Below are 12,553 nucleotides of genomic sequence, written 5' to 3'. Positions count from 1 at the left end.
GGTTCCCACAGTAGAGAACCACATGGGAAAACAAATCCATGTCGGGTTTCCTGACGAGCAGGGAATCATCCCTGGGGAGCGAGTCGGGTGATGTTTACAGCTAATGGCATTGAGTTACTCCACCTCTGGGATCTACCTGCCCAGGAGACCACACAGCAGTAGCCTTGACACCCTCGTCCCAGCAATGGTGGATGAATATTGCAAGTTCACCTTCTCTGATGACTCTGAGTTCATCTTCCTTAGGTTGACTTTCTTTTCTCTTTCTTTCAAATGTTTTTATTATGAAATATCTTGTGCATATCAAAAAGCACAGACGAAACTATAATGAATACTTTTATACCGATCTCTTTGTCTAAGACATCAAACATTTCAGGCACTGCATGCACTCAGCCGTTTGTCTCCACTGCAGACCTCCCTCCCAGCCCACAGGTAACCACCACACTGAACTTGGGATGCATCCTATCTTCATGTGTGTTTATAATTTTACTGTGTACGGATGTATCCCCTAAATACCAGGAATTGTTTTGTCTGTTTTGAAACATTATATTAAGGGTATCATACTAATTATACCTTCATGCTACTTCATTCTTAATTCAGCATTGCCTTGAGGGATTACCCAGGTTGATACATGTTTTTCTGGCCCATTCATTTTTTTCACTCCTGTGAAAAAATATTCCATTGTAGGACTAGTCCATAATTTACCTATTCATACTCCTAACTGATGGACATTTAGGCTGTTTTCAGTTTTTCCCAATGACAAGCACTATTGCTGTAGACATTTCTGAACACATCTCCTATGTGTGACGAACACGTGTGAGTGAGGGTACCTCTGGGGCACACACACACCAAGTGGTATTGCTAGGTCTTAACGAATATGCACCTGTAGCCCTAGTCAATATTGCCAATTGTTCTTCCACGTGGCTTTATCAATATACTCTCCTACCACCCGTGTATGTGAATTCCCTTTCTTTCACATCTTGCCAACCAACCCTTGCCAATCTGATGAATGGGAAATAGTATCTCATTGTTATTTTAATTTGCATTGCTCTTATTCTAGCCCTGAGATCTGGACACTTGTTAATTGCACACTCTGGTTCCTTTTCTGTGAATTGCATTAAGGTAATAAATTTTCCTTGGTGCCTCAACTGGTGAGTCGGGATGCTTAACTACTTGTGGGTAGAAGCTGCCTGGCTGGAATAGCCACCCCTGAGGCTGTGGGCTCTTCTTGTTCAGGGACATCTTTAAGATCCCTCCTCAAAAGCCCTGAGCCCAGCAAGGCTATGCTGACTTTTCTGAGCTCTGATGGTGCCCCATGCCCACCCCAAAACCACCACACCTGGACCAGTTGTTCCCAGCATTACTGTGATTCCCTATATCTCTTTGGCAGGGCCTAAAACCCACAGGCTGAGGCCCTAGGGCTGTACTGATGTGCTTAGAACAGGGGGAAATTAATAATGACCTAAATGGGATCTTTTGGAGAAATTGGCATTCACGTGTAGTAATCTCACACAGTGTCGTTTACCAATGTGCACAAAAGCTCAGCAGAAGATGCTTGCCATGGTGTCATTTATAATAGCAAACAAACAAAGAAGCAAACCACTTAAATGTCTCTAAATGTCCAACATCAGGGTTTCACTACATGAGGAATGGTACCTCCCTCCAGGGAATGTACTTTGAAGCCGTGCAAAGTCACATTGCAGAAGAGAACACAATGTCGAGGAATGTCCTTCAGGAGTCTTAACTTGAGGTGCGTGGACTCCTGAGATGCTTCTGGAAGGGAGTTGGCATCACCTGAGATGCTTATTTAAGCATCCAGGACCCCGCTGTAGACCTTCTAGCTGGGAAGGCAGGAATCCTAACAGGCTCCCTAAATGATTCTAATGCATTCAGAAGTGTGAGAATTGATGCCGGGGGACCCTAAAATAGTTACAAAGCTTGCTGGTGTATTAAGATTTCAAAAGCAAGTTACATGCAAATACGATATATATAAAAGCAATCCCGTTTGGGCCTGTGTGAGTGTGTGTGTGTCTGTGTGTGTACTAATAGGTACCAAAAATTAACAGCAGTAACTTCTAGATGGTAATTTCTCAACCTAGGCACTGTTAACATTTGGATCAGAATAATTTTTTGTGGTGGAAACAGTCCCGTCCTGTGTACTGGAGGATGTTTAACAGCTTCCCTGGCCTCTACCCATTAGATGCCAGTAACGCCCCCTAGCGGTAACAAAAATATCTCCAGACATTGTCGAAAGTCCCCTGGAAGACGAGATCACCCACAGTTGAGAACCACTGCCCTAGATGGAAAGTATGATAGATAATGTTTTACTTTGCTTTTAGTCTATCTGCCCATTTCCTACTTTTTCCAAAAATGAATATAAAGTATTTCAGTTATTTAAAAATTTTGGTGTTTCTTATGTCCCTCTGTGTTGTCAAAAAAATATATATATATATACACTCAGATGAAAAGATGTTCACATTAGTACTTACAGTAAGTTAACTAATTTTATTATGATTTTAAAAGAATTAAGAAAAAGCATATACAAAGCCATCCCAAATGTCAATATTCCTTCAGAGGCTTTAAACTATTTATAACCTTTGGATATGGCATCCTGATTTTAAGGATATATCTTTTTTTTTTTTTTTCCTTGCGGTACGCGGGCCTCTCACGGTTGTGGCCTCTCCCTTTGAGGAGCACAGGCTCCGGACGCGCAGGCTCAGCGGCCATGGCTCACGGGCCCAGCAGCTCTGCGGGACGTGGGATCTTCCGCGTCCCCGGCATCAGCAGGCGGACTCTCAACCACTGCGCCACCAGGGAAGCCCTTAAGGATATATCTTAAGAAGGAATTCTAAATATAGAAAATGTTTTACATATATGGTGGATTTTTGCAGAGTCACTAATAAAAACAAAAAGTTATAAACACTCTAAAACCAACAATAGGAAACTAAGTTAATTACGGTACTCAATAGAATAGAATATAGTATGAAAATTATATTTACAAAGAGTTTATAACAATGCGGGTGGGAAGGTTTGTGCCATACTGTTGAGGGGAAACTGCATACAAAATTGAATATGTCTCATCATCTCTGGCAGGTATAACAAAACAACAATGAAAAGAATCCTGTGAGTCCAACACAGTTAAAAGAAACACATCAAGATGTTTAAAAACTGACTGTCAAGATCCTTATCTTTAATTTTGCATCTATATGAGATGACGAGTGTTCACGAAGCTTATTGTGATAATCATTTCATGATGTAAGCCAAATCATTAATGTACACCTTAAACTTATACAGTGCTATATGTCAATTACATCTCAATTAAACTGGAAGAAAAACATGACTGTCAATTGAACAATGGCATCTTAGGGGATTTTTCTCTCTACTCTTCTGAAATGTCCTAATTTTCTAAAATAAGCATATATATATTTATAGTGAAAGATACTAATGTATTAAAAAAAACTTTACAAATGAAAATATATCAAAATTTCAGGTGAGAAATATGTCTTTATATTGATCTATACACAAATTTCCATCCAGACGATAAAAATAACTTTGTTCAAAAAATGAAACGTATTCAGAAAGTACAATATAAACTCAATGTGATTTTAGCTACATTCATCAGCTCTGGGAAAGATAAAATTTAAAGGTGATTAGACTATGCAGATGGTCAGGAAAAGGTTGTATATAGTAACATGATAACAGAAAATATTTTAATGAAAAACAAACTGGATATATTCTTTTCCAACCTGAAATCACATTATTCTAAAACAGAGGATCTCATTTCGAAGGAGATCAAATAATTTAGGTTCAATTAGAATTAACTAACCAAGGGCAGACTTCAGCCATCTCAGATTTTGATCTAACTGGTTTACACTCATCCAGGGTGATGGGCAATTCCAGCTCATGGGAAAAACAATTATCGCAGACAAAAGGCAGCCCTTCTCACATTTGTAAGGCAATATTTGCCTGACCTCGCCTTTCCCAGGTGGCTCCACTGAATTCTCTTGTTAGCTCTCTCCTCAGTCTTTGATGTGGATACAGATTATATCTTACAATAGACCTCAAAGAGGGAGGCAGCTGCGTGCATTCGGTAGAAAATAGAAAAAGGCATGGCCAGGTTGACCACTATTATCCAGGGTTCAAAGCCAAAGACAATTTCCTCCAATCCGTTGTCATACTCGGGGCGGCAGCCGAAGGCGGGAGGGATCCAGAGCTGCAAGAGAAGAGGAGGTAGTCCTAGCAGCCGCCCGGGGGCCCCCCACAAACCCAGGTGCTGACTTGGACTCAGGGAGACCGAGTCACACCTGTCACAGGGGTAAGCAGCCCCTGCGTGTTTCCAATCTCTATGGAGTCCACTGAGCCAGTCCACTGAGCCCCGATCCTGCATGAATGCTCTTCACACCTACCTGGTTCTCTCCATCCCCACAGCCCTCACCTTGGTCTGGTCCTCCATCTCCTCTTCCCCAGACTGCTGCAATGCCTCCCATGATCCCCCCGACTACGGTGGGTGCCTTCGATTCCCCCCTCCTACTCCCGCTCCAGCACATCACGTGGCTTCAGAGTGATCTTTATAAAGCACACATCTGACCTTGTCCCTCCTCTGCTGACCACTCACCAGGGCTCCAAATGCCTTCAGGAGACAGTCCAAATTCCCTCAGTGATCGGGAACACATCCACGTCTCCACATCTCTCGTCACGCCCTTCACTCTGGCCCTCCCGGGCTGTGCACAGCCCCCAAATGTGCCTTTCCCCAGCCTTCAGGGTTTTGCTCCTGCCTCTTCCTCTATCAGGGACTCCCTGTCTTCCTTCTGCTAAGTCCTACCTTCTTCCAAGTCCTGAGACACCTCCCCTTCCAGGAAGTCCTCCTTGATCTAACCAGTCAGGCAGGAACTCCCTGTGTGTTCCCATAGCCCCCAGTGTTTTCCTACAGTGGTGCTCCCTGTTTCCCACACCCGTCTTTACATTTCACCATTGGTGCTCGGGGGTCCCAGCCACGTGAGTCTGGGCTGGTGAGTTCTGTGGTCCTTTTTCTGCCTTGTTCTTGGCTTAGAGAGGCAGCCCAGGCCCTGCCCACATCCCCCTGATCGGGAGGAGAAGCACATGCCGTGGAACCAGCCCTGGGTTCCTGCCACTTACAGACTATAATTTAACATCTCCAAGCCACAGTTTCCTCACCTATAAGATGGGAATACTAACACCTGTCTCAGAGGGCTCAGGTGAGAATAAAATGGCAACTAAGTCTGCAAAACATAAAGCAATAACCTATTATTTTTGGTGCTCATGGAACCTACACACTGGTTCCCCCTTCTCAGCCTCCCTGTCCCAGTTCCTCCTCCTCTCCCTCCCCCTAAATTGTTGGGCTCCTAGACCTGCTTCCCTCTCACAATGACATTTCTACAACTTTCTCTACCCCTACACTGTGGCAGGCAGCCTCTCGGGTGACCCCCAATGGTCCCACCTCCTGGGAATCTTGTGGAGCCCTGTCCCCTTGAGTTGGACTGAATCTAATGACTCTCTTCTAACCAACAGAATATGACACAAGTCATGGGATGTCACTTCTGAGATTAGGTTACAAAAGGACTCTGGAGTCCATCTTGCTCAACCCCTCTTGCAAGAGAGGAAGCTGGCTGCCATGTGAGCCAGCCTATGGAGAGGCCCCATGGCCAGGAACTGAGGGGGATCTCAGGCCCGCAGCCAGCAAGGAACTCAAACCCTCAGCCCAACAGCCCACCGGGAACTGAATCCTTCCAACAGCCACATAAGTGAGTTTAGAAACAGACCCCCTTCCCCTCCAAAATCCAGCCATGAAATGACTGCAGCCCCAGTGGGCACTTTGACCACAGCCTGTAAGGGACCCTGAGCAGAGCCACCCAGCCAAGTCACACTCAGATTCCTGACCCAGAGAAGCTGTGAAATAAGAAATGTCTGTTTTTTTAAGTTGCCGAGTTTAGGGCTCATTTCTTACGCAGCAATGGGTATCTGATACACGTGGCTTTCATTAACATCTCCATATAGAACACTCGTGGGCTTATATCTCTAGCCCACTGTGTTCTCTGTGTTCTGGGTCCTTAAGCATCATCCTCCCACGCCAGCTGGTTCTTCCCGCCCTCCTTAGCTGGTTCCTCCTCCTTTGCTCAGTCTCTTAACGTTGGCTGGTCCCAGGGCTCATTCATTCCTGGGTCCTCTTCTCTACCCTAGACCCATGACCCCTGATGATCTCACCCAGTCCTGGTTGTAAATACCAGCTATGGGCCTACGACTTCCCAATCTAAATCACCATCCTGGTCCACCCTTGAGAATTGCAGGCTCTTATATCCCACCGGCTACTTGGTTGTCTAAAATGCATCTCAAACTCAACATTACATTCCCATTTCTCCCCGTCTCCTCAGCAACATCTTCCTCCCAGAGGCTCAATCAAATTTTCAGGCATCATCTTCATCTTCTCACTCATTCTCATAACAATCCGCCTGCCACCCAATCCATCAATTCTCAATCCACCCGTTTCTCTCCACTCCACCTGCCAGGCCACCACCCCCATCTCTCACCTGGACCATTGCAGTGGCCCCTGCTTAAGCTCTCAGCCTACAGTCTATTCACCACTCATCGCCAGATTAATTATTTATGTAAGATGGGGTCCCTTTCCTGGTTAAACACCCAAGGGCTTCACAGCACATCTAAAATAAAATCTACCTGCTACATGGGATGGCAGAGCTCTCTGTTAGATGGCCCCTTACCACCCCCAAGCCCAGCTCCCCAGATTGTCCCCCCCCACCCACCCCAGTCACATGACCTTCCTCCTCTTCTCAAAGAAGAAAAGCTCCTCCCACCCAGGGTTTTGCACAGGCTGGTTCCTCTGCCTGGAGCACCCATGGCTCCTTCTGCCATCCAGCTCTGGTCTCTAATCCCACCGCCTGAGAAAGCCCTTCCCATCAACTTGGCCATGTGATCTACCATGGCCACCCAATCACCACCTCACGCCCATCTTTTCTTACTTCCCTGCAGGGCATGCAGCACTATAGGCATTTCTGCTGTTTGATTTTTTGTTGCTAGTCCTGCCGTCTGGTTTATAGGCCCCATAGGAGGAAGACCAGAGCTCTGGGGCATGTTGCACCCTCATCACTCACAGCACTGCTGGCCCTCAGTGGGCACACAGAGGATATATTATCAAGAAGACAGGGAAAATTAGAAGAAAAGGAAGAGACCTTCAAGATGGCAGAAGAGTAAGACGTGGAGATCACCTTCCTCCCCATAAATACATCAAAAACACAGCTGCATGTGGAACAACTCCTACAGAACAACTACTGAATGCTGACAGAAGACCTCAGACTTCCCCGAAGGCAAGAAACTCCCCACGTACCTGGTAGGGCAAAAGAAAAAACAGAGACAAAAGAATAGGGGTGGGATCTGCCCCTCTGGGAGGGAGCTGTGAAGGAGGAAAGGTTTCCACACACTAGGAAGCCCCTTCGCGGGCGGAGACTGCAGGAAGCGGAGTGGGGAGCTTCGGAGCCATGAGGAGAGCGCAGCAACAGGGGTGCAGAGGGCAGAGTGGAGAGATTCCCGCACAGAGGATCGGTGCCGACCAGCACTCACCAGCCCGACAGGCTTGTCTGCTCACCCGCCGGGGTGGGCGGGGGCTGGGAGCTGAGTCTCGGGCTTCGAAGGTCAGACCCCAGGGAAAGGACTGGGGTTGGCGGCGTGAACACAGCCTGAAGGGGCTAGTGCGCCAGAGCTAGCTGGAAGGGAGTCCAGGAAAAAGTCTGGACCTGCCGGAGAGGCAAGAGACCATTGTTTCAGGGTGCACAAGGAGAGGGGATTCCTCCCCTGTCTGCACACATGGGGCAGAGCACCACCTAAATGAGCTCCAGATACAGGCGCAATCCGCGGCTAACAGCTCAGACACCAGAGACAGGCATGAACCACTAACGCTGCTGCTGCTGCCACCAAGAATCCTGTGTGTAAGCCCAGGTCACTACCCACCCACCCTGGGAGCCTGTGCAGCCCGCCACTGCCAGGGTCCCATGATCCAGGGACAAGTTCCCCGGGAGAACGCATGGCACAGCTCAGGCTATTGTAACATCACACCAGTCTCTGCTGCCTCAGGTTCGCCCCACATCCCAATTATGACTACCGTACCCCTGCCTCCCCCTGTCTGGGCGGGTAACAGACTCCTGAGGGCAGCCTACACACAGAGGCAGGGCCTAAACCAAAGCTGAACCCCAGGAGCTGTGCTAATAAAGAAGAGAAAGGAAAATTTCTCCATGCAGCCCCAGAGCAGCAAATTAAATCCCCACAATCAACTTGATAAACCCTGCATCTGAAGAATACCTGAATAGACAACGAGTGTTCCCAAAATTGAGGCAGTGGATTTTGGGAGCAACTGTAGACTTGGAGTTTGCTTTCTACATCTAATTTGTTTCTGGTTTTACGTTTATCTTAGTTTAGTATTTAGTACTTATTATCATTGGTGGATTTGTTTATTGGTTTGGTTGCTCTCTTCCTTTTTTTTTTAATATATTGGTTTGGTTGCTCTCTTCTTTTTTTTTAATATATATATATTTTTTCCTTTTTCTCTTTTTGTGAGTGTGTATGCTTCTTCGTGTGATTTTGTCTGTACAGGTTTGCCATTTGTCCAAGGGTTCTGTCTGTTCATTTTTTGTTTGTTTTTGTTTTTTTTCTCTCTTCCTTTTCTTCTGAGCCATGTGACTGGCAGGGTCTTGGTGCTCAGGCCAGGTGTCAGGCCTGAGCCTCTGAGGTGGGAGGACCTAGTCCAGCACATTGGACCACCAGAAACCTCCCAGCCCCACGTAATATCAATTGGCAAGAGCTCTCCCAGAGATCTCCATCTCAACACTAAGACCCAGCTCCACCCAACGGCCAGCAAATTCCAGTGCTGGACACCCCATGCCAAACAACTAGGAAGACAGGAACACAGCCCCACCCATTAGCAGAGAGGCTGCCTAAAATCATATTAAGTTCAAAGACACTCCAAAACACAGCACTGGACATGGCCCTCCCCACCAGAAGGACAAGATACAGTCCCACCCACCAGAACACAGGCACCAGTCCCCCCCACCAGGAAGCCTACACAGCCACTGAACCAACCTCACCCACTGGGGGGAGACACCAAAAATAATGGGAACTAAGAACCTGAGTCCTGCGAAAAGGAGACCCCAAGCACAGTAAGTTAAACAAAATGAGAAAACAGAGAAATAGGCAGCAGATGAAGGAGCAAGGTAAAAACCCAGCAGACCTAACAAATGAAGAGGAAATAGGCAGTCTATCTGAAAAAGAATTCAGAATAATGATAGTAAAGATGATCCAAAATCTCGGAACTAGAATGGAGAAAATACAAGAAATGTTTAACAAGGACCTAGAAGCACTAAAGAGCAAACAAACTATGATGAACAACACAATAAATGAAATTAAAAATACTCTAGAAGGAATCAACAGCAGAATAACGGAGGCAGAAAAATGGATAAGTTGCCTGGAAGATAAAATAGTGGAAATAACTACTGCAGAGCAGAATAAATAAAAAAGAATGAAAAGAATTGAGGACAGTCTCAGAGACCTCTGGGACAACATTAAACGCACCAACATTTGAATTATAGGGGTCCCAGAAGAAGAAGAGAAAGAAGAAAGGGACTGAGAAAATATTTGAAGAGATTAGAGTTGAAAATTTCCCTAATATGGGAAAGGAAATAGTCAATCAAGTCCAGGAAGCACAGAGAGTCCCATACCGGATAAATCCAAGGAGAAACATGCCAAGACACATATTAATCAAACTATCAAAAATTAAATACAAAGAAAAAATATTAAAAGCAGCAAGGGGAAAGTGACAAATAACATAAGAGGGAAACCCAATAAGGTTAACAGCTGATCTTTAAGCAGAAACTCTGCAAGCCAGAAGAGAGTGGCAGGACATATTTAAAGTGATGAAAGGGAACAACCTACAACCAAGATTACTCTACCCAGCAAGGATCTCATTCAGATTCGATGGAGAAATTAAAACTTTTACAGACAAGCAAAAGTTAAGAGAATTCAGCACCACCAAACCAGCTTTATCACAAATTCTAGAGGAACTTCTCTAGGCAGGAAACACAAGAGAAGGAAAAGACCTACAGTAACAAACCCAAAACGATTAGGAAAATGGTAATAGGAACATACATATCAATAATTACCTTAAATGTAAATGGATTAAATGCTCCGACCAAAAGACATACACTGGCTGAATGGATACAAAAACAAGACCTGTATATATGCTGTCTACAAGAGACCCACTTCAGACCTAGGGACACGTACAGACTGAAAGTGAGGGGATGGAAAAAGATATTCCATGCAAATGGAAATCAAAAGAAAGCTGGAGTAGCTATACTCATATCAGACAAAATAGACCTTAAAATAAAGACTATTACAAGAGACAAAGAAGGACACTACATAATGATCAAGGGATCAATCCAAGAAGAAGACATAACAATTGTAAATATTTTTGCACTCAACATAGGTGCACCTCAATACATAAGGCAAATGCTAACAGCCATAAACGGGGAAATCGACAGTAACACAATCATAGTAGGGGACTTTAACACCCCACTTTCACCAATGGACAGATCATCCAAAATGAAAATAAATAAGGAAACACAAGCTTTAAAAGACATATTAGACCAGACAGACTTAATTGATATTTATAGGACATTCCATCCAAAAACAACAGAATACACATTCTTCTCAAGTGCTCATGGAACATTCTCCAGGATAGATCATATCTTGGGTCACAAATCAAGCCTTGGTATAAATTTAAGAAAACTGAAATTGTATCAAGTACCTTTTCCAACCACAACGTATGAGACTAGATATCAAATACAGGAAAAAAAAAACTGTAAAAAAAACAAACACATGGAGGCTAACCATTACACTCCTAAATAACCAAGAGATCACTGAAGAAATCAAAGAGGAAATCAAAAAATACCTAGAAACAAATGACAATGAAAACACGATGATCAAAACCTATGGGATGCAGCAAAGGCAGTTCTAAGAGGGAAGTTTATAGCAATACAATCCTACCTCAAGAAACAAGAAAAATCTCAAATAAACAACCTAACCTTACACCTAAAACAATTAGAGAAAGAAGGACAAAGAAAACCCCAAAGTTAGCAGAAGGAAAGAAATCATAAAGATCAGCTCGGAAATAAATGAAAAAGAAATGAAGGAAATAATAGCAAAGATCAATAAAATTAAAAGCTGGGTCTTTGAAGATAAACAAAATTGATAAACCATTAGCCATAATCATCAAGGAAAAAAAAGGGAGAGGACTCAAATCAGCAGAATTAGAAATGAAAAAGGAGAAGTAACAACTGATACTGCAGAAATACAAAGGATCATGAGAGACAACTACAAGCAACTATATGCCAATAAAATGGACAACCTGGAAGAAATGGACAAATTCTTAGAAAAGTGCAAACTTCCAAGACTAAACCAGGAAGAAATAGAAAATATGAACAGACCAATCATAAGCACTGAAATTGAAACTGTGATTAAAAATCTTCCAACAAACCAAAGCCCTGAACCAGATGGCTTCACAGGTGAATTCTATCAAACATTTAGAGAAGAGCTAACTCCTATCCTTCTCAAACTCTTCCAAAGTATAGCAGAGGGAGGAACACTCCCAAACTCATTCTATGAGGCCACCATCACGCTGATACCAAAACCAGACAATGATATCACAAAAAAAGAAAACTACAAAAAAGAAAGCCATTATCACCGATGAACATACATGAAAAAATCCTCAACAAAATACTAGCAAACAGAAAACAACAACACATTAAAAAGATCATAGACCATGATCAAGTGGGGTTTATCCCAGGAATGCAAGGATTCTTCAATACACACAAATCAATGTGATACACTATATTAACAAACTGAAGGCTAAAAACCATATGATCATCTCAATAGATGCAGAAAAAGCTTTCAAGAAAATTCAACACCCATTTATGAAAAAAACTCTCCAGGGCTTCCCTGGTGGCACAGTGGTTGAGAGTCCGCCTGCCAATGCAGGGGACACGGGTTCGTGCCCTGGGCTGGGAGGATCCCACATGCCGTGGAGTGGCTGTGCCCATGAGCCATGGCTGCTGGGCCTGCGTGTCCGGAGCCTGTGCTCTGCAACGGGAGGGGCCGCGTCAGTGAGAAGCCCGCGTACCACAAAAAAAAAAAAAAAAAAAAAAAACTCTCCAGAAAGTAGGCATAGAGGGAACTTACCTCAACATAATGAAGGCCATATATGACAAACCCACAGCCAACATCGTTCTCAATGGTGAAAAACTGAAACCATTTCCTCTAAAATCAGGAACAAGACAAGGATGCCCACTCTCACCACTATTATTCAACATAGTTTTGAAAGTTTTAGCCACAGCACTCAGAGAAGAAAACGAAATAAAAGCAATCCAAATCACAAAAGAAGAAGTAAAGCTGTCACTGTTTGCAGATGACATGATACTATACATAGAGAATCCTAAAGATGCTACCAGAAAACTACTAGAGCTAATCAATGAATTTGGTAAAG

The 12,553-nt window shown here is 44.1% G+C and overlaps 1 protein-coding gene across 1 annotated transcript in view; it reads right to left on the bottom strand.

The window, feature by feature from the left end:
- Nucleotides 1–2,487: 2,487 nt before the first annotated feature.
- The window catches only part of OTOP1 (otopetrin 1), a 42,333-nt gene continuing 32,267 nt past the window's right edge, over nucleotides 2,488–12,553 (bottom strand). Inside the window, exon 6 of the mRNA XM_030864212.2 lies at nucleotides 2,488–4,210. Coding sequence (XP_030720072.1) covers nucleotides 4,040–4,210 — 171 coding nt within the window. The 3' untranslated portion in view covers nucleotides 2,488–4,039. The remainder of the gene's footprint in view (nucleotides 4,211–12,553) is intronic.

Source organism: Globicephala melas, chromosome 5 (assembly GCF_963455315.2).
Source record: "Globicephala melas chromosome 5, mGloMel1.2, whole genome shotgun sequence".
Lineage (NCBI taxonomy): Eukaryota > Metazoa > Chordata > Mammalia > Artiodactyla > Delphinidae > Globicephala > Globicephala melas.
This window is presented reverse-complemented; position numbering and strand designations above follow the sequence as displayed.